At 39.8% G+C, this 25,990-nt stretch overlaps 4 protein-coding genes across 6 annotated transcripts; 2 read left to right on the top strand and 2 right to left on the bottom strand.

Moving 5' to 3' along the window:
* Positions 1 to 750: 750 nt before the first annotated feature.
* Positions 751 to 5,060, top strand: LOC310956402 (palmitoyltransferase ZDHHC23-A-like; the record flags this gene model as incomplete). The annotated part of the gene is made up of 4 exons (XM_083926606.1): positions 751 to 869; positions 1,850 to 2,482; positions 3,953 to 4,120; positions 4,787 to 5,060. The coding sequence occupies 4 exons, from the start codon at positions 751 to 753 to the stop codon at positions 5,058 to 5,060; spliced, it is 1,194 nt and encodes a 397-aa protein (XP_083782732.1).
* A 5,215-nt stretch (positions 5,061 to 10,275) lies between these two features.
* On the top strand, positions 10,276 to 12,516 carry LOC310957205 (lipocalin). 2 transcript variants are annotated; one of them, XM_083927674.1, is made up of 6 exons: positions 10,276 to 10,414; positions 11,390 to 11,529; positions 11,619 to 11,692; positions 11,809 to 11,922; positions 12,021 to 12,122; positions 12,250 to 12,516. In XM_083927674.1, the coding sequence occupies exons 1-6, from the start codon at positions 10,322 to 10,324 to the stop codon at positions 12,267 to 12,269; spliced, it is 543 nt and encodes a 180-aa protein (XP_083783800.1). In that variant the 5' UTR covers positions 10,276 to 10,321; the 3' UTR covers positions 12,270 to 12,516. The 2 variants fall into 2 exon arrangements, with proteins under 2 accessions (XP_083783800.1, XP_083783799.1); XM_083927673.1 differs by having other exon boundaries at positions 11,619 to 11,698.
* Positions 12,517 to 13,096: 580 nt separating this feature from the next.
* On the bottom strand, positions 13,097 to 22,479 carry LOC310957073 (zinc finger Y-chromosomal protein 1). 2 transcript variants are annotated; one of them, XM_083927500.1, is made up of 8 exons: positions 22,335 to 22,479; positions 20,126 to 20,222; positions 19,638 to 19,952; positions 18,371 to 18,520; positions 17,858 to 17,986; positions 17,630 to 17,764; positions 17,343 to 17,486; positions 13,097 to 16,473 (listed from the first exon to the last, which is right to left on the bottom strand). In XM_083927500.1, exons 2-8 carry the CDS (start codon positions 20,190 to 20,192, stop codon positions 15,173 to 15,175), a joined length of 2,241 nt encoding a protein of 746 aa, XP_083783626.1. In that variant the 5' UTR covers positions 20,193 to 20,222; positions 22,335 to 22,479; the 3' UTR covers positions 13,097 to 15,172. The 2 variants fall into 2 exon arrangements, with proteins under 2 accessions (XP_083783626.1, XP_083783627.1); XM_083927501.1 differs by lacking the exon at positions 17,630 to 17,764.
* A 1,365-nt stretch (positions 22,480 to 23,844) lies between these two features.
* On the bottom strand, positions 23,845 to 25,232 carry LOC310957089 (diamine acetyltransferase 1-like). Its single transcript, XM_083927517.1, has 6 exons — positions 25,042 to 25,232; positions 24,857 to 24,908; positions 24,667 to 24,747; positions 24,464 to 24,565; positions 24,300 to 24,340; positions 23,845 to 24,193 (listed from the first exon to the last, which is right to left on the bottom strand). The coding sequence occupies exons 1-6, from the start codon at positions 25,105 to 25,107 to the stop codon at positions 24,026 to 24,028; spliced, it is 510 nt and encodes a 169-aa protein (XP_083783643.1). The 5' UTR covers positions 25,108 to 25,232; the 3' UTR covers positions 23,845 to 24,025.
* Positions 25,233 to 25,990: the final 758 nt, after the last annotated feature.

Below are 25,990 nucleotides of genomic sequence, written 5' to 3'. Positions count from 1 at the left end.
AAAAGTTTTATCTTGATTTGATTTGGGTAAAGAGTTAAATAAGTCATTGTTGGTGAATGATAGTGATCATAACTAGATAATGCAGTCTGATATGAAGTCATACACAAACTGTTAAATTAGGAATAAGAAAAACAATCAAAAACTGAATTAAATATATATATTTTGATTGACTTTAAAAAAAAATATGTATTCTGTTATTTCCTGCAAAGATCTGGATCAGGCTCTGTGTGACAACATAAAATAATAACTCACACTGACAATAACTCCAGTAGATCTCTGAGTGTTGAGGACTTGGGTTTGCTGGCCCAGATAGTTTGTCTCTGTGGACGCAGTGTCCTTGTTTCAACAAATTACGTTAGAAGCTCTTGGGGACTGAGAATCCTCTGATTTTAGAAATTATTATTTTTTTATAACAAACAGAAGATCTTGTCAGTTACAGTAACCTGTGAGTTAGGCTGAGATCTTTATGTGCGTGTGTTTGTGTGTGCTGCAAACACTACGTGTGTCTTTAGATACTAGCAGCAGAATTGCCCATCCTTTAAATAACCTTTTTGTTCTGAGTTGTGTTATTAGTTTTGGTAATAATATGGATAATACCTTTTCATATGTAGCAATAACTTATAGCATTTAACCATTTCCCCTTTATGCCGTAACTGTGTTCATAACTCATGGTTACAGAGTTGAAAAGTGACGACCTTTTGTGTTGAAATGACAGCTTGTAAACTTCAAAGTCATCTTTAGCAAGCCATTATGAAATGGGAGAAGTTAAAGCCTCCAGAGCCAGATGATCCTATGTGTTGCTGTGAGTGTGATATCGACCAGTACGGATGTTGCTGTGACTGTGAAGATCTGGATGAAGCCTTTAACAGGTATGAAGGGCTTGAGGAAAAGTGTCACAACGTACTGAAGCACTGAAGCTAATGGAGAGTAAAAGAAGCCTAGAAGACTTAAATGTGATTCACGTTTAAAAATCACTAACCTACAGTATCTCTTTTAAAGGCTGCTCTGAGTAACTCTCTTTGTTATGTATGATAACCAAGAAAGATACCACTCTCATATCTGTCAGCCAGCAGTCTGTTTGCTAGCTTAGTGTAATGAACGTAGAAGACAGGAAACTGTTAGCCTGACTTTCTACTGGTTGCCTGGCAACGTCTTCCCGCCAAGAAATAGTCTTGCGCAGAAAACTTGTCGTTTTTAACATTTATATTTTTAATTTCTTACGGATTAAACAAATCTGCTCTTTGTGCTAAGCTAGCCAGCAGCCACTTTGCCTGCTTAGCGTAATAAATGGAGAAAACAGGAATCAGCTAGCCTGACTATCAACTGGTTGCCTGGCAACGTCTTCCCGCCAAGAAATAGTCTTACGCGGAAAATTTCCGTTTTTACCATTTCTTTTTCTTTCCACTGATTAAACAAATCTGATCTTTGTGCTAAGCTAACCTTCTCTGGGTTGTAACTCTTTAACATCAGAGTTATATCTCTCTGATGTTAAAGTGTCAGAAGTCATTAATATTGTTAAAATACTTTATCAAGTTACTGCAAACAATGACTTAAGTCATGCATAAAGAACACACAGACTGGGAGAAATGGGGGGCCTCACAGCTCATGGGGTTAGTCCTACATCTGAGATTTCCTCACAAATTAGATAGAGAACCTGATATCTTCCTTATTATGACATTACAGAACCAACGTTAACTACACCGTTCATCTAAAATTTTAAAATGTATTCTATTATAAATAGCATAAGAGAAATTAATTACTTTCCACCAGTGAAAAAAGCAACTGTATGAGCCGCATTCATAATTACAAATGTTTGTAATCATGACTTGATGACCATTATTCTCTGTAGATGGCTGAAAGACAGACCCCATACAGGTGGATGTCAGTCTCCTGTACTTGGGGCCATGATTGACAAACTGGAGATCTCCATGATCCCAGTCCTGGTGTTGCTGCCTCTTCTGCTGCGAGTTGCAGCGCTGCACTACCTGCTGGGCATCATCATCCTGACTGCTCTGCCCGGCCTGGTGCTGTGGTACTACTACGCCACCCACAGAAAGAAGAGACGCACCCTCTTCTTCCTCACTCTCTCCCTCTTCTCCCTGCTCTACATGTATTACCTCTTCATCACAGAGATTGTTCCTCGTGGCGACGTCAGCCAGCTGCAGGTGTGTGCTGCGACTTCTGGGGTGATTCTCACTGTTGTCTCTCTTATTCACACCAAGAGAGGTCCAGGATGGGTGAGCACTTCCCTACATGAAGCACACAGTCACAGTCAGAAGGTTAACAAGGACTCCACACACCTTAATGGATCCATCCAATCAGCAGCCTTCTCAGGGACTGCAGCAGAGTCGCAGACAACAAAAGAGACCCTGACAGCAAAATGGAGCAAGTGTCCTATATGCAAAATAACGCGACCCCCACGGGCTGGACACTGTCGAACCTGTGGATCCTGTGTCCAGCGCCTGGACCACCACTGTATCTGGTGGGTTAGATATAAGACGTGCTTATATATTTCTTGTGTGGCCTGTGAATCAATTCTAAGTCAGTTTTTTGCAGTGGGCATTCATAAAAAATTAAAAAAAAGGATTAGATAATTACACAACAATCCTATATTTAACAAAAACTATTTCCTGTACAGCAGAAAATCTAAAAAAGGTTTGAATTAACCATGAGACTATAAGATTACACAATAATCAGCTAATTTGTCTGGGCTTGACCTCTACAGATAGGCAGGCTGCTAATTTGACAATTCAATGGACATGATTCGGCCCTTAAAGGGTAATTTCAACAAGTCGCAAAAACATATATCCTTGCTTACCCATTGTTGTATTTGTTGTATGAAGATGTTTGAATAAAATGTTTGAGAAGAGAGCTTTTAAAATATCTGCTGCCGAGGTTTCTGCTGCCACCTTAAAACAATGGAGGTGAATATAATTTCGTTTTCGGGGCCTAAAGCATTCAAAGCTGGCATTATAAAACCCCCAAAGCAAAAGTGTGTGTTTTCAGAATACAATGTCCTAGTTATTCATGACAATGAATCCACTGACCTTACTGTGACAGCAGGTGAAACAAAAGTGAAAACAGTTCTCGGTAAAACTATCTCCGGGTCCATCGGGGTCTAGTCTGGTTTACCAGATGTAGACCTTCAGGGCAGGTATGTGGCTCATGCTCCGGATGTGAGACCCCTTCCACTATCTGTTTTGCAATGTCACCGTTATTGCATATGGAGTTTAGCTGCGCCCAAGATGATTGATTTAACAGCCCAGGGTGTTTTTCCCCCCTATGCCAGAATTTTAACCAAGGGCTGGAGTATGGTCTAACAATGCAAGCTAACCAGGGTCCAAGCACCCAAAGATGCACCATTTCGATAAAACCAGGGGGATGAGGCCAGGGCTTAAGCAGCTCTTTTAAAGCAATTCTTATCTTTCTTGAACGTCTAACAGCGCTTACCTCGAAAGTCCCACCCTTTTCCCCCTGCCTGACCTCTGAAGCCCCCCCCGACACGTGCGGAGAAAGAGAAATGCTGCGTTCCAGTGCCATGGGAAGTCTGAAGTTTTGGACCTCCAACTAGGCAAAGTGCACTGGAAGGCCTTTCAAAGTGGAACCTTCTACTATCGAATTTGAGGTTCAACTTTGGTCAGACTTTTATCAGAAATATATGAGAATGAAATGTTTTTGAGTTTCAACACCTGGTGGACTTCTTTTACATTTTAGTGTGCCATACGCTTATTTGGAGCATTTTAAGATTATAAAAGAAAAGTGTAAAAATGCCAGAAAGGTAAGAATTGCTTTAATATGAACAGGAATATACAAAAATGTCATCATTAAATCATTTTATATAGAATAGCGTATGGAGCCACAGTATGAGGCAGAGTGTTGTTGCTTTAATAATCTCTGAGCTGGTCCATTGGGTTGTGTGTCTGTCATGTCTCTATGTGTTGAGGTGTTGTAGGATAAACAGCTGTGTTGGACAGGCAAATCATCGCAGTTTCCTGCTGACCCTCTCTGTGTTCGTGTTGACCTCTCTGTATGGGATCAGTTTGGTGCTACGCAGCCTCTGCCTTCAACAGTATCTAATGACGTCTCTCCTCTACTGCCCCGGCATCTACAGTGACTCCAGGTACAGCTCGCCTTCATGGTCTGTCTCCATCACAACCGTTAAACTAAATGTAAGGGTAAAATAGAGGTCGACATAAATCATAAAAAACAACAAACAAACAGCAAAAGTTATAATCTCTTCCTGGTTGATATAAGATAATAAATATTATCAAAGAATACATATGAATACATCAATAGCATCGGCATGGAGTCGTGTCTTTTTTCAGTGCTTGTGTGAAACAATTTATTTAGATGATTTTATTTGTAGATGATAGACGACTGTTGATGGAAGTTGTTTTTTGTGGCAATATTATTATTATTTTACCAGACAACACTAAGTTGTAGTAATATCTTTATTTATATCTTTATTATTGTTTATTTTTTCTTAAGAAAGCCGATACACTTTTGGCAAGGTGTTCATGTGTGCATACACATTTTAAGCATTGCAGTTTTCCTTCTTTTTTACCTCAGATTATGTCATATCTACTATAAATGAAGATGGTGAACATGTGATTATTGGATCAACTGACACTATGTTCATAAACATTAAACAGCAGATTTCTATATATAAGTATTACAAACGCTCAGATAAGGTTATCAGCTGCAAGGGTGGAACATACCCAGTTAAAAAAAAGTTCATAATGCTGTACACTGTAATGTTGCATTCATTCTTTCTTTATCTTTACAGCATGGCACTTTGCTTCACCTGTGTTTGGTACAGCAGCATTGTCACGGGTGGACTGCTTTACCTCTTGGTGGCACAAGTTCTGAATATCAGCTTCAATGTGACGGAGCGGGAGGCCCTGCTGGCTCTGAGGAACAAAACGGGCCAGAGCCGCCTGTGGGGGCTCGTCGTCGACACGGGAGAGTATTCACGTGGCTTCTGTCAGAACTGGGTTGAGTTCCTCACTATGACAGATGCCTCGGTTTCTCCTCGCTCCAGCCTCACTGACTTGGTCTAGTTTCACTTTGCTCTAATAGCAGAAGTAGTAACTTCATGATAACAGACTGTAAATATAGTATGCATGAATAATTACACCTCCTCTATTTCTTATGATTTATAAGCTGATGTCTTCCAATGCTTGTTCTTATAATACATTAAAAACTATTTTCACTGTAAAATAAGTTGCAGGGGAATATCAAAGTGCTAATGTTGACTGCACATTGATAATTGTTTTGGAATTGTAAGTGGTTTCACAATTTATTCAAGTGGCACAGGCATAAGGCTGCAGACAGTGCCATGTTTTCTTACATATTTCTTTACCTGCAGAATGTGAACTGCTATCTGAATTAATTAAAAATATTGTTGGATATTAAATACAAATCTTATCATAAATGAGAAACTCCATGGGGTTGAAGGAAAAGAAGCCATACTTTCAGCTCTGCGTCTGTATGTCAGGTGTGTGTCTTATGAATACATCAAACTGTGAGAAATCCCATCGACATGCTGGTGGCATTATTAACATTATAGCACTTTTATAAAAGCTCAGTTTAGACTTTTCATTCAGCATTAGATATAACAAAACGGGTGTGACAAACTAGCACTCTTTGAGCCAGTGGTGGGTGTAGTCATAACTTCCTGGAGCAGCTTCTGCAGACTGTCATCTTTACTGATATGACTGATGCAATCAGTATTTTCTGATGTTTTCTTCTCTGCAGTGCTCTGTTATTGATTTTTTTTTTTAATGTAATGGTTTTTTCGTCCATCGCTGTCTGATAGCGTCAGTGCTGCTCCTTTAATACTGTCCAGGCTTATACATTTTAAGACATGCAGCGATTGTTTCTATATTAAATTACAGATTTTAAAAATACAACGTAAAACAACCAAAACCCCACACAATGACTATAAACCACACAAAATGATTACAAAGAGACACAAAGCGGCTACAAAGCAACATAAAATACTAACAAATAGATGCAAAACCACCACAAAGTGACCACAGGGAGGTGCAAAACCACTACAAGTGAGACAATATGATTACAAAGAGAGAAAGTAAAGACTAGAAACAAATGCAAAATTACTAAATAAAGATGAGGAAAAAAAATATCAAAGATATATTTAAAAAAAAAAGATTACAAAGAGATGCACATGCACGAAGAGACTCTCGTGTGGACGGGCTTTTACATGTCTGAGCCCATTGTCTCATATTCCAGCCATGTTGTCCACCATCGTACATTGAATGTGTATGAGTAAATCTATCAACTCTGATACATAAACAGCAAACTGAACAGTGTGTGTACTCTCATTATGTCTGGACTCTGGTGCTTCACTCTATACACTTCCCATTACTTACCAGTTATCTTTTCTGATAATGCACATATTGGGCGGAGCAATCGATCCAGCTGTTAAATCAATACATTTTTCCTCCATGTAAATGACTTAGTGATCAAGTATAAGGACCCCTTACTTCCATAGCAGTGGCTCTGGGGTCTGGTCTTTCCTCTGGCGCCACCCTCAGGCCATTCTGCGCATTTATCAAGTACTGTCGAAGTTCCAGAAGAACAGCAAATCCTCTCTCCTTTATTCCTCCTCCACTACTTTTGATTTCAGGCGTGTATTAAGCATAGCGTCCATCTGATGTCTAGACTTGGCACTCTGTTGTAAAGGGGTAGTTTTATCAAAAACAAAAGTAGTGTAAATAAATGTAAACAAAGGCAAAGTGAAGTAGAGATCTAAACAACTGTAACAGCAGTTTTGAGGTCTCTGAGTACATTTGAGCATAATGATGTGGATATTTGATCATCTACCGCATGATCCAATAAAGTGAGGTTTCCTGTTCACTGTGTAACACGATCATTTGTTTCAGTAAAAAGTGCTGCTGTTTGACAGCATCATACCCTCTAAGATAAATGAACACGATCTGCTCTCTCCTGGTTTTGAGTGATCCGATGAATGATAGCTTTGGCTGAGACTCATTAGTTGTTCTATTCAGTGCCTAATCTTGTACATTTATATAATTATATAACTGTTTTTAATGCAAGCCCTTTACAAGTTGAAGCATTTCCATTTATATCACCGTGACATTTTACACATTGATCAAGACAAAGGCCCAGGGGCAAACATTTTCTCGTTTTGGTTCCTACATGAGCTCTCCTCTAGCGCCATCCTCAGGCCAATATGTCAACTTTATAGTAAAGAATTGTCATGATCTTAACAGCAGCATTCAACTTCCACCACTAAAAACTCTCTTGGTTGAAAAGGATCCATGTCCTTTAAACCTCTTCTTTGTGTTAATGAGTCCAATGTGTGTGTGTGTGTGTGTGTGTGTGTGTGTGTGTGTGTGTGTGTGTGTGTGTGTGTGTGTGTGTGTGTGTGTGTGTGTGTGTGTGTGTGTGTGTGTGTGTGTGTGTGTGTGCGTGCAGCTCTGAGCACACAGAACAGATGTATCCTGTTACAGACAGAGACTGTGATTGCTTTGGGCGATGAGCTGTTAACAAAATATTCCTATTTTGTCTGTGGTAATTTACAGTTGTCTTGGACACACTTGAAGCAGTTAAATGGGACGTTTCAATTATTCATAGAAAGTCAGATAGAGCGGAGAACTTCCCCTTTTCCGGGTGCTGAGCCAAAGTTACACATTTCAAGATTAATGCTGCGTTTGGATTATATCATTCAGGCTGTGATTATGAACAACCAAGTGGGAGAAACTGTGCCCGGCAGCTTGTTGAAAAGAACTGATTCTACACACTGGTGGGAAAATGGCTAACAAGCCACCATCCCTGGAAGTTATATTGAAATAAAATCCTGCATTACCTCTACGGGACTGTTTTTAGTATCTGATTTCACTTGTTTGCAAACTGTGACAAGTATGTCAAATGCCAAATGATTATAGGCTTTGTGTGACTATAGGACTTGGGCAAACTGGAGTAACTGGAGGATTTCTCATTTTCCCCTTTTTACAACATGGCGTGAACCAATTTTCACCCCACAAGAACTATTACCTTTCTGATACAGAACCTTTGCAGTTCATTTTGTGAATCTAATAATAACTCAATCTGTTGTCTGAATGTAAATAAGTCTCAAGAGTGAATACATACACTACATTGGCTGTGACAATTCACAAAATGACTGGTAAATGCAGCTGCAGTGTTTTGTATGAGCCTATTATAAAATACTTCACTGGCACAACATTACTTTAAATACTTACTTTCTAGGGGGAAAAGACACACCTGTTTAAACTGGCAAAGTATGTAGGTCGAAGGAATCTTTGTACAGTGGCGTGTATCTGCCTGCTCTGTTTCCAACTGATACACTTATTAATCTCCTTATCATCACTCCTGGATTCATATTTGGATCTTTGCTGCAGAGAAGAAAAGAAAGATTCTGCAGAAAATCAAGAGCTTACACACACAAAGGTGACGATAGAATTACAGGCAAACCTAAGTATGGGCATCAAAATACCCTTCATGTATAAAAAGTAAAAGTTCTTATTATGTAGAAGGGGCGATTTCAGAATAATATATATTATATTTATTGTTCTGAATATATACTGTTATTAATGCACAAACAATGTCCTGCTACTTTAAACTACTTTAAATGCTGCTGGGTGGTTTAATCTATAATAAGACATCAAGTCATAATATACATGTTAAGTATGTTTTGTATCAATAATCTCCAAAGTAAATAAAGCTGTAAATGTAGTGGAGTTCAGTACAATGGTACAATATTTCCCTCTGAGAGGAAGTGGAGTTGAAATATAAAGTAGCATAAAATAGAAATACTCAAGTAAAGAACCTCCAAATTATACTGAAAGGTCACACGTTATGTTCATTTTCAGATTCGTACTTGTATTTTGTTTTTCTACTAGAACATGTTTACATGCTTTAATGTTCAAAAAACACATTATGTTCCATACTCTCTGTCTGAAACGCTCTGTTTTTTTAAAAAGCCCCTCCCGAAAAAAGCCCAGTCTGCTCTGAATCGCGGACAAGCGGTTAAAGATGATGGATGGATGAATACGCTTATTAGGAGCATTTTAAGATTACAAATGAAAATTGTAAAAATGCCAGAAAGGTAGGAATTTCAAAGCCAAACAACATGAAATGAAAAAAACTGTTTTTAGAAATTTAGTAGCTGTGCTGGTGCTTTTGATCACATTCATCAACGCATGAAGAAGTTTGCCCTGTTAAGGACTTTGTGTCCCTGCTGGCTTAACATTTTTAAAGTTCATAATTGACCCTGAAACAAGCAGTCAATTCAAGAATGTCACCTGAGGGTCTATTTAGTAGCTGTGCTTTTGATTATGTCACAGGATCTTTATCAGTAAAATTATACTCTATTTATTGCATTTTACTTCCAGCTGATAGATTGACTTATTACTCAAACAACCTACTCCACTGGCTGATGAAAAGCTCCAGAGCTGCTACTAAAGGTGATATTGTTGGTGTTTGAAACTCAGTGTGAGAGCAGTTCTTTTATTTACTGTGAGGGAGCTACAAGTTTACAGAATACGTTATTATTAATATCCGTGTCAGTAGTTCATGTCATTTTAAGACGAATGAGGAGGGGAAAGTATTTACAGACTTGAAAACCAATAAAAAGGACACACGTTTCCGAGGAAAGCATTTCAATCCACCACATGGTGATGCTCGATTAGGAATCCAATCTGTTGTCTCTTTGTTTTTACTATCGCAACTGCTGACGGCTGAATTTGATTCTGTGGTCTCTGCAGCAGAAAGTGCTGGAGGGCACACACTGCTTTGTTTACCACTTTTGGTGACTGTGTTTTTATAGCTTTGCTCGCAAATAGGAGGCTGCAAAATAATATGCATAATTAAATACTTCCCAACTCAATCTACGTGACAGACAGGATATGATGTCGACCCGCTTCTTATTCAGGTCATGTAGTTTCTCCTGCATGATGTCTAATGTTGTGCATTCACCTCTCACACAGGGCAAAAAGCTTACCCAGTGGGTGTGAAACAGTACTTGTTTTTTCTGAAGCTTCACATGTTTGAACCCATCCCAGCTCCAGGGTTTGTATGAGTGTGTGTGTGTGTGTGTGTGTGTGTGTGTGTGTGTGTGTGTGTGTGTGTGTGTGTGTGTGTGTGTGTGTGTGTGTGTGTGTGTGTGTGTGTGTGTGTGTGTGTGTGTGTGCGTGTTGGCTGGGAGGGACATGGTTATATCACTCTCCCCTATATAAAGGGTTGTCGGCAGAACTTCAACGACATATTTTCATCCACGCTCCCCTCTATCATCGGCTGATCCGGCTCCTCAGTAAATATGACTCTACTTCTGGCAGCACTGGGGGCCTTGCTCTGCTCCTGGACAGTTTCTTCTGAAGTCGTACCCCAGGCAGACTTCAATATACAGGCGGTGAGACGCTTAGCTGGCTAAGATATGAGCAATGTTTTTTTTATCTTGGTCATAATATTGATCTATGGTGCTTGTATGCATTTTGTAAAATTCCTTCTCACAACTTCCTTATTTTTGCAGGAAAACGCCACGTGTTGATTATCATAATTGTCAAAGGAAGTTAATTGATGGCATGAGTAAGACTAGCTCAAATAAGCAAGAACAGTTGTATTTGACTTTGACTGATGTTGTGAACTACTAGATACTTCCTAGATATTCTGTAAAATGCATTGCACTTGCATTTGTTGTGTACAAGTACGTACGTAATGCATAAGGTGACCTTTAGGGGACAATATGTGCGAGGACTTTGTAATGGATTGTTACTTTCAAATAGATTTTTTTAATTTGAATGTTCAACTTACTGTTACTTAAAACACGATGGGCCTCATGCAGCAACATTCTCTTAATTTTCTGAGAAATCAGAGAAGTGTACTCTAGATGCAACAAATGTTCTTACCACCCAAATCTGCTCTCACCCAGGTGAGCTGACTGATGAATTCAGCATGATCATGATTGTAATTTGCATATGGTAACGGCCCATAAACCCTATATAAGGGCAGCTGTTGTGCAAACACTTTGACACATGCCTAAGAATTGGAGAGATGTCACCAAAACGGGTGTAAGAAGAACTTCTGTAAAATGAGTGTGTTAAATACACTTAAACAAAGTAAACATAATAATTTCATCATTTAAATTGGATTATGTGATATTCATGGAACAGTTACAAGAAGCAGTCGTAAATGGTGATGAACCTATAATGGTGATGAACGCTGGTTCGAGGGGCCCCCTGTCAATGTTTGCATCAACAGACTCTAGAATCGCCTCTATCCACAGAGAAATGCACACAGCTGATAATTGAGAACGAGCCGTGAGGATGTCTGTATCATTGTGATGCCACAACTATAGTATACACTTATACTAATTGTGTGTCTGCAGATGGCAGGGAAGTGGTACCTGATTGGATTTGCCACTAATGCCCAGTGGTTTGTCAACCGCAGAGCCAGCATGAAGGTGGGCACGGCAATGTTGACCCCAACTGCTGATGGGGACGTGGACATGTCCTACGCCAGTCTCAGGTGAGTGCGAGAGGACGGGGAGAAAGACAAGAGATTAAAAGAAAAGGAGATTATTGTTGTTTATCATTGTTGATTGTTTTTCTTTGCAGCTCTGATGGTACTTGTTGGAGAATGAACAACCTGGCCAAGAAGACTGACGTACCTGGGAAGTTCACATACACAAGTAGGCGTGAGTGCACCAACACGCATACACGAACACATACAGGCATGCATGTGACATTCACAATTAAACCAACCACAGCATTTTTACATGTATATATGCCCTCCTCCCCTTCTCAGGCTGGGGGAGTGTGAATGACATGCTCGTGGTTGATGTGAAGTATGACGAGTATGCCCTGATTCACACCATTAAGGCCAAGGAGAGTGATCCCACTGTTGTCAACAAACTCTATGGTAAAGTTATCATTAGCCATGATGCTACACTCCTATGAACCTAATCTTCAGTACAGTCATGTATTACTGCAGCAGATTAATACCATGTGGTCCGACAGGCCGTGGAGTGGACCTCAGCGCTGACCTACTGGAGAAGTTCAGGCAGTTCTCCTTGGAGACCGGTGTCCTGCCAGAAAATATCGCTTTCCTTCCTAAAAATGGTACGTTTCATATCAATGGAGAGGTTTTTATGTAAAAAAAAAAAACACAAACAAAAACATAACAACCTGTGGTTAAGCGTGATGTTATGCACTACTCACCTTACTTTGTTTTTGTTTCCTTCCTTAGCGGAGTGCCCAGCTGTTTAGTTTTCTGTCCTGGTCGTTTTATGTCAACAATGCTGTTTGAAGACTTAAATGCTAAATTAATATTCTACATATATTCACTGCCATAAACTCAGTTCAGTTTTATTGACTTTGCTCTTTCAGATTAAGAAGTATTAAAAAAAGCTTCTAATGTCACTAAACATGATGTAAATCCTGGTATTGATATAAAATTCTTTGCCTGCAGTTGTAACTGAGCAGACTTCAGACATGTTTCAGACATAAAAATTCTCTGTGTTTAATAATTTGTGTCTGATACATTTTTCCTGAGTGGGACCGCTTTGTTTGTCTCGTGTGGGGCTCACACTCACTTCACACTGATCATTAGATGGTGGCAATGCGCCAATAAAGGCAGAGAAGACTACAAGTAAACAATAGAGCTCAACAGTGAGGTTCCAGAAGTGAGGAGCCCATTCATGTTCGGCATCAGTTTTAGATTTTTAGCCATGTCTTAACCATCAAAAGGCAGGTTTACCAAGAGATGTGAAACAGTGGTTTATGTAGTTTAGTCTGTCTGATATCAAATGTGTTTGCAGAAAAACGCTACACACAATACTGTTTTGTTCGTTTGCAAGAAGACTACTAGGGCACCTTCAAAGTTAGATGGAAGGTGAAACTTTGCCCCGCTGAAGATGACTTTGAAAACATTGGTCTCATGTCAAAATCTGCACTTACATCATTCTGTACAGTTAAGATCAAGTATCCAAGTGATGGAACAATAAGCAAAGCACAATTTTGAGTGTTAGGGGCTTTAACGAATGTGGGCAAATAGATGACAAACGGCTAAAATACTTTGCTTTTATTACCTTTTTTAACAAATACGTTGAGTACATCCATAACAACACAGTCCAGATTTCCTTTTTAATCAAGTGTTCACATCTACACACTTTGTACAGATTTGTATACAAAACAATAATTTACGTCCCATAGAAGTCTAGTTACACTTAACTATACAACAACTTGTAACTGAAATAAATATAAAAACAGGAATAATCACAGGTGATAACAAAAATGTAAAAAGCCATAGTACAAGTACACCACCAGCACCTGTCTTCTGATGTTGCATCTAAAAAGATATACATTTTCCCTTTCTACTGGCGAAAGTACATCTGAGGGCGAAAACAAAGATCAGTCCATAGTTTCATTACATAAGCACCAGTTGCACTGTATGAGTCTTATTTAGATGCTTGTCGATTATGCTTGTTCTGTGATTTAACAGATATCATGTCAGCTCATATGAGAAACCATTCATCAGTAACTATAACATACATTTTTTCTCATAAAAATCAGCTCTTTCAAATTAATGGGATTTCATTTTCCAGGCAGCATTGAAGCTGGGGTAGGTTTTCAACATTGGGCATAAATTCCATAATAAATCTGTCAGGATAATGTAATTCAAGTGGTCCGAGAGAAAACCTGCACCTCCTCTTGGCTCTGTTTACAAGCTTTAGAACATCTAGCCTGTAACGGGAAACTTGGGCCAATCACAGGGGATTTCAAAAAGAGGGCATTCCTTATGGTTGTTCTAGAAATGCAGATCTGCGTACCTTCAGATGGTGAATGCCTGATTTAATGGCAGAAAGTCCTGCCTAGACTGCTAAGCAAGCCAAACAAAAGGAAGATGGATTTATCAGAGTTCAACAATCAACACAAAAAAAATGTGTCAATATCAGTGAAGCGTTTCAGAGATGGAGAGAAAATGTTGCTTAACATTTAGCTCTGCTATGGCTAAAACTCCCAGCTACAGTTAGCAGGAGGCTAAAACTTTAGAAACATTTCCTCTTGATCACTTTAACAGTTTTTGATCACTTTAACGATTGGGAAAATTGAAATTAATGACTACTCATACAGTATGAAGCACATTCATTCGTATTGATCTGGTGGGAGCTGTTCAGGAGAGAGGGGAGAGCTGTAGGAGGCCTCTATTTTCATATTCTGTCTGTTTAGCCTTCTTCAAGAAAACCACCTACCCCAGCTTTAACGGATTAAAAATACAGTCAGAGCTTCATCTCTACTGCTTTGGGCACTTGTTCTGAACAACTTACAGTGCACTTACTGGCTAACTGAAATATCATAGGTAAATGATAATCAAGTGATGGGGTAATTATCGCCATACAGGTGCATACATGAACTGTTATCCGCTACCATGACACATCGATAATTTCACTGTGTATTTTGTGTTATTTCAACGACCGTGGACCCGTGTACTAAGCTAAGAATGATTGTTTCTTTTCTCTCAGTGCTGTACAGAATATGGGGGGGGGGGGGGGGGGTCGTCGGAGCACCGGGAAGCACAACAGCTGCTTTGTTTCTGTCATTCAATCTCACTCACTCACACACACACACACAGGCAACACATATAGTACATGACTTGATTACTGCATTCATAATGATCTTTTTTTTAAGATGACAAGTGCTACTGGGAACAGGTTGATATTCTACACTGCTGTGTTGAGTACACTTTAACATAATGACGCAAAGGTTTTGCAAATTATGCTTCAGTTTTGAGACGAATAATTAGGACCATTGTGATTGACAACTGATTGCTGCCTGCAAAATTAAAAATGTATATCTACAAAGAGACATCTGCACAATCTGCCATGCATACTGTTACCAGCGAAGGGACATGCAGTTAAAAGTGCAAGTCTACGGAGGGTGTTCTGTTGCTAACTCGGACAGAGCATTAATGTTATGTACATGTGTATACGTTTCTGAACAAACATTAGGATCAAAAAAGAGAAGAACAGAATAGACTAAGTGCAGCACGCACACACGCCACGATTTCAGTGTGGTGGTGTCTGGTGTCTAGCTGGGGGTGCACAGATTGGGGTGTGATGGTTGCTTCAACATTGTTCTTTGTTGTGGCACAGTATTTGGCTCGGTCAGAGTCACTCTGCCTGCACCACGTCCTTGTGGTGGCGCATGATATGCTGGTTCTTCTCCGAGGGTCGTCGGAAGCCTTTCGAACAGATCTCGCAGCGGTGCGGATAGTCTTTCGTGTGAATGGAAATCACGTGTCGCTTGAAACCAGAAGCGTCGCCGGTGCTGTAGTCACAGTACTGGCACTGGTAAATTCTCCTTTCTTTTTGTCCTTTGCCAATAACTACAGTCACACTGCTGGCTAAGCTGGCTGCACTGACTCTACCGGGCGGGCCAGAGGCGCTGGACGCACTAGGTGTAGACTTTTTAGGTGTCACAACAGGAGTGTGCGTCTCTGTCCTCTTAGACTCAGTCTTTTCAGGAGAGGCCTGTTGCTCCTTTGTATGGACAGACAAGATATGGCGACTGAGAACAAAAGGGTCTGCAATTTTGAAGTTGCAGTGCCGGCACTGATGGAGTTTCTTGGTGCGGTGGGATACTGAGTGCTTCTTCAGTTCAGATGGCCGGTGGAAGCCTTTACCACAGATGGCACATTTGTGTGGATAGTCCTTGGTGTGAACAGATATGATATGGCGTTTCAGGTCACTGGAGTTGGAACTTTTGTGATCACAGTGGGCACAATGGTGGGTCTTGTTCTCCTCGTGTGTTAGTCCATGCTGCATTAACTCCTCCTCCTCTGCAAAGGTCTGGAAACATCGCTCACATTTGTACGGCATCTCTTTGCTATGCTTAGTCTTGATGTGCGTCTTGAGATTAGAGGAATCGGCTGACTTGTAGTCGCAGTACAAGCATGAGTAAGGCTTCTCGCCCGTGTGTGTTCGCATGTGTTTCTTCAATTCTGAAGGGTGTCGAAAGCCTTTTCCACATTCCACACAGATGTGAGGAAAGCTTTTACTGTGTACTGCCAACAAGTGCCTATTGAGCAGTCCTTGCTCAGCTGTTTCATAGTCACAAAACTTGCATTTATGCATCTTAGTGGGCGTTGGAGGCGGCTGGCTCTTGGGTTCTCTGTGGTGATGCTGTAGTCTGTGAGAAAACAGCGCTGCCTGCTGGTGGAACTCTTTGCCACACATCTCACACTCGAAAGGGGCTTTGCTGCTCAGAGCGTGTACCTCCATGTGGTTGTGGAGGCTGGCTTTCTTGTTGGTGGTGAACTCACAGTCTGTACATTGGTACTTTTTCCTCGTCAAAACATCCTGGTGATGATTCTTGGTGTGGCGTTTCAGGAAGCCTCGCGACTTAAACTTTTTACCACAAAGCATGCAGGGGTAAACTGTCAGAGGCTGACCATATGGACCGATGATGATGGCTGCAGAGAAAAATGACAAGAGGGGAAATGACAACATGGCCATAATCTTGTTTGTCAAGTAAACTTTTGGTCACCTTACATGTTGCTGTTCAAACTCTTTAAAAATGACAAACAACCATTTATTTAAAAAAAAGTAATGTGAACCATATACGGTACACCTTATAATGACATGATTTAAATATATGTGCATATGTCAATACGTAAAGAAGCAGCCACACATTATTGGTGCTCACATAATATTTGAGGTTGTTTGAGGATTGTTCTCTGACAAACACAAAACTGGACTGCTGATATTATATATTAATCCAATCTAGAGTTGTGCTTGCATGCATGGCTTACAGTGAATAAGAGGGATTCCTGTGTCACAGTATTTCAATGCAGGGGTGTCTTCACAATATTACTCAAAGGCAAATGACAAATGAGCCTCTTAATTATGTTTGGATCGACTGGAATCAAGCTTAAGTCACAAACTGCAAACCTCAACAAACATGTGTTGTTTTATTTTACCCAAGATTTAAAATTCAATATGTTGCAGTTTTAACTGCAAAATTAAAATCCCTACAGACGCTGATCATTTATATCATGCCATTTGTTTTTGATCAATTAAATAAAAATATTAGACACTTATCAATAATGAAAATAACTCAGTTGCAACTTTCATCCTTAATGCATCTTTTCTGTTACTGAACGGCTCTACTGTAACAGTTATGTGCTATGGGGCTTTTTTATGGTGCGTTGAGACAAAGCGCATTTACAAAGTTTGTGTTTTGTTTTCACTGCTGCACACTTATCGCCCCTCTGGGACAAATAAATGTTATGTTTGACTTGATTAAGGCAACTTCCAGATTCATCAACTTTGTGCTGCTTACCTGTCTGTACCTGGCGAGGCTCCGACCGTCTCTTGCTCTTATTGCGTTGTCTGTTGATTTCATCGACCCCGTCAGATTCATCTATGTGCAGCAATGCGCTGGCTGCACCATTTCTGTTTTCACAACTCTCACTATCCTCCGCACCTGTGAGACCGACAAAATGTCTTGAACACAAAAATAAACAAAACTAGCATCTGCAAAGCTAAAGCCAAAGACACTCAGTGACGTGGTTGATGCACAGGCTTCCAGTGTTGTTTTAAAAGCAATTTAATAGACAGGGTGCTGACCATAAGCAGCTGCCCAGGCCACAGGCATGAAGTCCTTGTTTAGAGACACGCTGTCATACGAGCGGTCGTGAGTTACTGGCTCTTCGCCTCCTACCACCACCTCCATATAAACCTCATCAGTCACCTTGGACCCACCTGTAGATGAGCCTGACATGTACAAAACCGAAAAAACTAATGACGTTTAGTTTGATGACAGCCATCTCTGCTCGCCAGACGTGAACCACTCACCGTGGTGTCCTTGATTGTGATGAGAATCCCCGACAGACATGTAAACCATCTTCTCTCTGAGTGTTTGGCCTGAAGACTCTGTTAACGCAACGCTTTCCGTGTCTCCATCGCTGATGTCAACCGATTCTCCTGCAGAATTGAAACACATTTTCAAAATCATCCACTTGTGGGAAAATCTTCCACAAATTAAAATCAATTCACTGATGAAAATCCATCTTCATTTGCATGATCCGATTCATAAAAAGATACTAGAAGACCCAAGAAATCCATTGGTACCAAGTGTTGTCTGTTAGCTTGTCGGAAAAGGGATTAAATAATGTTAGGCTACATTTAGGTAGGGATTTTAGAGTGGAGCAGACTCAACCGTATCGTTTTATTTGGCTTTCTTAAGAAAATTTAAAAGCCAGATGAAACTCACATCTAATATTATATTTTGTATCAATCACTAATAATCAGGCTGAAATTAGACCTTTCTTTATCATTAACAGAAATTTAAGCTTAACTGCCACTCACCCATGTCATCCTCCCCAGAGTCAGCCTTGAAGATGTACACCTTTATCACTTCCTGACCGTCCTCATCCTTCTCCACTTCCTGGTCTTCCACAGCTCCCTCCACTGTTACCTCAGTTCCGTCCTCGGAGACCATTTTGCCAGCTTCGTCCACTAGTGAGGGACATACACGACATTTCATTAAAGACATACCAGTGTGTGTGGGGTCTGGGGTGACAGTGTTAATTCTGACCACATGAATACCAAGACATCAACACTAGTTATGTTAAATGAAGATGAAGCTTGGATACAGTTTCACCCTTTCAGTAGGTCTATAAAATGTATTAACCTTATCACAATTAATACTCCAACTGGCAAAAGCTTGTCTAAATCCTCAATAAATTGAACCCAGAGATCAAGTACCATCTCCAAAAATAGTTAGTTTAGAAGCAGTTCTGGTTTATCAATACTACAGAAATTCAAAATTGTGTTTGAATTCCAACATTTCTCTCATCTCTCTGCACATCCACTCACATGCTAAGTGCATACTAAATTCTAACACTGAATGGTGATATTTCATACCCATCTTCAGACTGTGAACAAAGTACCTCTTTGGGTTATTAGACAAGGGAAAGACAGTGGGGCAGTCAGTGCGTCATAATTGCTGCAATTATAGCAGAATTAAATAAAACTGACTTGTTTGTGCTAATTATGTGGCTATGAACCAGATACATTAAAACAAAATGACATTTGCTACAGATCAGTAATACAAACTTCACAAACTCTGTAGCTGCACAGAATTTTCAGCTACAGAGTCAATATTTTGGACACAAATTTGTCTCATTTAAACTACAAAATCAATAGCACTCCTCCACTGATCAGAGATGCGCCAACCTGCCCAGGAGCTGCTGAAATAAGTATGTTGTCTACATTTGGCACATTTTCATTACATTTATAATTAATGAGTGCTGTCCTTGATAAATAAATAAAGTATTAAACAGCTACTGTGTGAGATCTGAACGTATAACACTGAAGGTGATTATTTCATACAAGTCTTGGAGAGATAAATGCTTTTACACCTTTTCAACATCTGGCGAGAATGTGTCTCAAACTACTTTCAAAGTTAGTGTGAGCATTCACATTTCGATCCATCTTGAATGCTTCTTGGACGTATTTACACTTATCTTTTTTGAAAACTTTCCCAAGAGTTTAAATGGGGTCCAACTATGCTTTACAGAGGAGCTATGACACAATTAAGTCCAATCCCAGCACAGCAGAGATGTAAACTTACAGGATATCATCAGATAATCTCCACATCCATCTTGGTCCTCCTCCTGGTGCTCTGAGTCAAGCCCATCTTCAGGGATGTCTCCCATGGCGACACCTTCCTCCTCGCCATCAAGAGCCATCACGCAGGTCTCTACGGCGACATCTTCATCTTCATCGCAGTGCACGTACTCAGAAACCACGTCCTCAACAGCATCCTGGATGACTAGCTCGTCTGGGGCGAACCGGTGAACTGCCATGCCTTCCCCTTCGCCTTCTGACACCAACACAGTCTCTTGAAGCTCCACAACAAACTCCTGCCCACCAGCCCCACCCTCATCTGGAAGAGACAGGCTTCCTCAGTTAATCAGATTATTGTGTGTGGATGTCATTAAAATATTTCAAGTTATGTATCATCAAAGAATCCTACTTCTTGAAACACTGATGTTTATCAGAACTCACACATACTTTGTGTAAATACAAAGACACATTAATATAAGCATGGCTAATTACCCGATCCGTGTAATATTATTTTAGGCTCCTCAGAATGTATTGCAAGCCTGGTGACATCCTCATCCATTGTCCTCACACTGCATTTGTTAATGGACAGCTGAAAGCAAACAATACAAAGTTAAGATCTTTGCTGGCCAAAGTTGGAAACAAAGCTTAACAGAAGAATCATTATTAGTTAGATTAGATATGCATTAACATGCTGAAAACTTACTTAAACCAATCTTCTACATCCTAACATATAATTTCAGTAATTAGCATAATGCTCATTTAGCAGACTGGACCAATGCACTGCAGGACACCCAAGTCAATTATCTGCATATTATAGAATGATATGTATTGACAGCTGTTTGAGATGTTTTTTTTAATTGTGCTGTGTGTGCTGGAACCGTGAATATTAAGCAATTTAATCTACACCCACACAACCATTACCAATAAACGTCATCCCAACATTGTATGCTAACCTTAACAATCAAGTCATTTATTTTCTAGATGTGCCAGGGAAAGCCACAATGAGATGGTGTGGTGCGTGTGTATGTGTGTAATTTGACAGTTTAATGGGATTCACATGGTTTCTGTGAGCTTGATTAAGTAAACGTTGTGCACATGTGACATTTTCTACTATAACCGGGCAGGGTTTCAAACCATGATCTTTGGTAGTGACCAAAATATGTCCTTCACAGTTGTTATTCATTGAATCAGTAATATTTCCAACAATATTCTTCCCTAATAAGATATGTATTATTCATATGACAAATACTGTATTAGATGGTTATATAATTGTCAGTCATGTCATAGAAGAATATACATCTTTATTTTGCACTCACACAGACTTGTCTTGGATATACATGCACTTTAAAACTGTTATTGTTATGTTATTCTTGAAGCACTTTGTTGTTTCCTACGGCTGCACTGAACACCTTCTGTGAAGAGCTTCATTGGTTTTGACATATGAAACTAACTTATATTTACATAAAAACAAAATGATGGTCATCCAACAAAAAAGAAAAACACTGGGAAGAAATCCGGCAGCATTGGGAAAATTTAGTTTGTTTTTAAACAGCAAACACTCCATAGTCAGTTAAATAACTATTAAGAAGATAGTTGCAGTGCTATGTTGTGTCTGCAGTAAAGGGCAGCGAGTGAAATGACCAGTGTCATAATTGCTATGACTACATCACTACCTCAGCTACCAAAAACTAAAACATTTCAGCCCAATTGACACTAACATTTACCTTCAGATCATGATTATGCGCGACAAAAATATCTCACTGTCGCACACACAGAGACACATACACGAACACACACACACAGGGTGCTGCAGATATGTAAACACTGGTGTGGACGATGCAGTCAGGGTGCTATTTAATTTCAATTGAATGCACCATCCCCCACCACCTCCAGGTGAAAAATTATGACAACGGTGTGTGTGGAGGACTGGCGCACAACACAGGGCATCATCAGTGTGCTAAAAGACGCCTCCAACACATAAAAAGCCTACCAGGGTGATAGGACTGATGTAGCTACTCTCTCATGCCATGCTAAAAACACAGTGTAATAAAACCCGATGATGTGATTAACGTCAATGTGTCCATCTGACCGTTGGAGCTACGTTAGCCCATGAATACACACGCAAAGCACCAACTGTCACGACCAAAAACGCGCAATTAAGAGCAGTAGTTTGCGCCGACATGCATGCAGCGAGATATAACTACAAAATAATAATTTAAAAAAATAAAGGTTACATTAGGGCTTCAGTGGTGCGGCTCTGCGGGAGGAGTGCTAAACTAAACACACTCGTTTTCCATCACACTAGCGGCCGCCATTTTGTTAGCTCGATGCTAACGTATGCTAAAGATACCCGTCGGCGATGGGTAAATGTTAAATGCACTTCTTTTGATGGTTATAACGCATACTAACGGTTACGTTACATGACAAATAACGCTAGTCATCTGTTATTAGTGACTAAAAACCCTTTCCTTTTCAGTGGACCGGCCAACTAAACACGGCAGGCCTGGGTGACCAATCGCGGCCTCTTTATTCATCTTCAGGCCCGGGCCTGAGAAGAAAAGGCCCAACCCTTTTGCGGCCTCTCGGTCGCAATGAATAAAATAAATTAAATATCACATGCATGCAAACACAAAGAGATACGGACACGCACAAATGCAATCATAGCTCTTGTAAAACGGGAGCAAAAAAATGACCCGCGTACCAGATGTGTGCTGCAGGGATGGCCTCCGTCCGCACCTCGGCTTCACCACCAGGCCGCCTGGTTCCCCCAGACTCGGGCAGGATTCAGTCGGGAATTTAGTGTTATTTGGGCGGGCCGGAGAGGAGCGGAGAAGGAGGGGTTTAGGGGGTTGTTTCTGGAGCTCCAGCTGAAAAGCAAAGTAGGACGTCTGGAGCCAGGTCTTGTTCATGCTACAGCCCCCCGCTCCTCCAGTTCACAGGCCGCCGTCAGCAGGACACGTCACAGCCCGAGAGCAGCAGGAAAATGCGGAAGGGTTGTGGTGGAAATCACACCGGCGGCAGGCACCAAACAGGCCATAATCTGAGGTCCTCGGTGCAAACGGGTTGTGTCGGAACCTGCACTGTAGTGATAATTTTAATTAGCTTATACCCCGAGGTTGGTGTAGTCTAGTAATGGGTCTGAGGGCTGCAGCCCCTTTATTAGCCCGACTTGTATGCAGCGGGAGAGGTGGACAATAAAAAAGGATTAAACTATGAACTCAAGACGGAGAGCATCCAACATTTAAACAAACCGCTGACTATAGTTTTCAATGGAACACCCTGTCACAGTATCAGTTTCACTCTGAGTGTAAACCACGTTTCTCCACAACAACTTCGACCTGCTGGGCAAAAATAAGAAATAGTTTTTCAGAGTTAGATCTTTTTTGAGGATTAAAGTAAGGAAATATCCCACATTAACTGAATGTGATTTGAAGTAAATTAGCTTAGCTTTGTACTTTTTATCTGAATATTTCCATTCTACATTCAGAGGAAAATATTCTAGATCTACTTTTACTTACCTACAACTATCTGACAGGTAATTTACAAACTAATGTATTACATAAAAGTGACTATTGGCCCTATCTGCCTATGCATTTGGTGTAAATTAAACAGTAAGGCTATAATAATCCAATATTATAATAGTATGCTGGCTATAACAACTGTCAGGGACCGCTCTGCTGCATTATGAGTATGCTTCTTTTACTGTCTTGTGACATTTAGCTGATAATATTTTTTTACTTTAACATTTTTAATACACGACTTAACTTGTAATTATATTTTTTCTATGACAATCCTGCTATTTATACTTTTAGCTATTTTGAAGTTGTTGTTTTTTCACTTGCTATCTTTATTTTTACTTAAACTTCCACCACTGATTCTAATGTAATGTAATGGCACATGATGATTAACATCATCTACTACAACAAACAGTACTAGAACCAAAGGTTCATTCTTGGGTACCCTTTATTTCAGAAGTTATTTCAAAATGTATGGATTTTTTTTGTAATGGCAGTACAAAATATGAATGCCAAACAAAACATTCTCATGCAAAGAATTAGTTGTGTTTTTAAAAAAGGGTCTCAACATGAACCAGCGATTTCTGGAAATGATTGACGCATTAGGAAAAAATTCAAATACACAAAATCATGTTCATTTTTTTGTGACTTTAATTAAATCTTTAGATCATTTTACCATTATAGTCCTCCAGCAGTATAGTTAGCATAGTATTCCCAAACATCTGTGTTCAATCATCAATAAAATGAAAATAAAAAAATGTATTTTCAAAGGTTACAGTTTCAATTGTATTTATTAAGACTGTGCCAAATCAATGACCAAACAAAACATGATTATTGCTATTACCAACAGTCAGTACAGGTCAATAAACAGTAAACTCTATTTGGAAGTCATTTTCAGCAGATCCTCCTTTTCGATCTCAAAAAGACGCCAGCCCTCCGCAGAGGAGAGATCAGCTGCTCCTCTTCGCTTGTAGAACTCAATAGACTTAGTGTTGTTTTCTGCTACGATGAAGTGCATCCCGCTGCAGCGAGTCTTCACTGCCGTCTAGGAGAAGAAAACACAAGGGCATGTGAAGTAGGCTATTGAGTACAGTTGAAAAAAGGTTGCATCTGTCACCAAAGAAGCTTTAAGTGTATGTTGGTTACTCTACCTCACTCAGCACCTTCAGGATTTGAGAACCAATGCCAAAACCTGGTGAAAGATTAAATGTCAAGATTACAATTTACAGTGAGTTCATGCAAGTGACTAAGACTTTTCCCTGTAACTCATTAACCTTTACCACCATTGTATAACAGCACTTCTTAACAGTCTTACCACGGAACTCCTGCATAACGTAGAAATCTTCCAAGTACAGCAGCTTTCCAATCCAAGGGTCATATGTGAAGTAATACATGGCAAATCCAATCACAGTGTACCCTAGAAGAAAACATCACACGTTAGGGGTTGACTTTAAACAGTTTCTTGAGGAATATGATTTTTAAACTGTAAAGATTTGTGTCTCAGAGAGATGTTTTTACCTTCTGAGTTCTCTTCTTTTGGGACTTCAGCAACTAAACAATGGTAGAATGGATGATCTCCAAAGCCATCTTCAAGCAGATCTGCAAGTGGAACATTGACTTCATAAGTAGTGTGAACTTTTTTGAAAATCCAGATAAGTATATTAAGAAAATGTACGCTTATAGTTAAACATCAAATGGATTAAAGCACCTTTCTCGGTCAGCATGACCTTCTCCTCCATCTCTTCAAATTTAGCAAGTTCCTAAAAGCCAAAATGAAAGACACAAAAAAAGCCATGTGTTGTTTTGGTTGGTTTTCACTAGATATACAATAATGATTAGCTATCAAATGGCCTATTATGTTGTTAAAATATTAGGCTTTAACATTTGGCTTACCTTTATGAGTCGCATGATATCAGAGACATCCTTGGGTTCAGCTTTCCGTAAAATAAAACTGGCCATTTTCTCTTTTTTCCCTTTTTCCTTACTATTCCTCTGAATGTGAATAAAAGCAAAATTTGTTTCGTCATTCGCTTCTCAGGAGCTCACCCCCCGGCAAAGAATTTAGAAACTGTATACGGAACTACATTGGCTGTATCACACTGAGTGGTACAGCAGCTTCAGCAACTTCTCTTTATATATCCCTGGAGAAGGTAAACCTGTTCAATAACCCATATATGGCCCTTTGAATCCTGTTTCTTGTTTTTCTATTGGCTCCTTATCTTTGTGTCGGTCAATGGACTTCATTTGAATGCCGTTTAAAAGGTAAATATTAACCAGACCTGGAAAAAAACAAGCCTGGTGCACATAATGTTTATGACATTAAAGATGTTTCCCTGGTTAATCATTACAAAAAAAGATGTTGCCACATTGCAAATCTTGATACTCCAGACGGCCTCGCACACAGTGCCATATGGATAAACAAAATCAGAATTATGACAGTCATAAACAGTGGTAGAAGTATTCAGATCCTTCAGTAAAAGTATTTATACAACACTTTGAAAATACTCCACTACAAGTACAGTCCTGAATGCATTACCTTACTTGGAAAAGGTAAAAAAGTATTATACGCAAAAGTACTCATTATAGAGTAAAATGTTCCCTGTACTATTTCACAGGATGTTTTCAGATTAATATCACTGCTACATGATGTTTATGTTGCATAATACTGCTGTAGATGTTTATGGTTGTGCTAATGATGTTTAAGGTTGTGCTAATTTTAACTCTTTGTTTACTGTTGGTTAATTTAATCTAAAAGGGCATCAGGTTTGTAGCTTTGCTGTCCTGTAAGTACCACAAATCTCTAAAAAGTCAAGTTTACATGGTGTCAGAAAAAACTGCCCTG

The sequence above is a fragment of the Echiichthys vipera genome (genome assembly GCF_963691815.1).
Source record: "Echiichthys vipera genome assembly, chromosome: 14".
Taxonomy (NCBI): Eukaryota; Metazoa; Chordata; class Actinopteri; order Perciformes; family Trachinidae; genus Echiichthys; species Echiichthys vipera.
The sequence above is the reverse complement of the archived record's forward strand: the minus strand, read 5'-3'. Positions and strand labels throughout refer to the sequence as shown.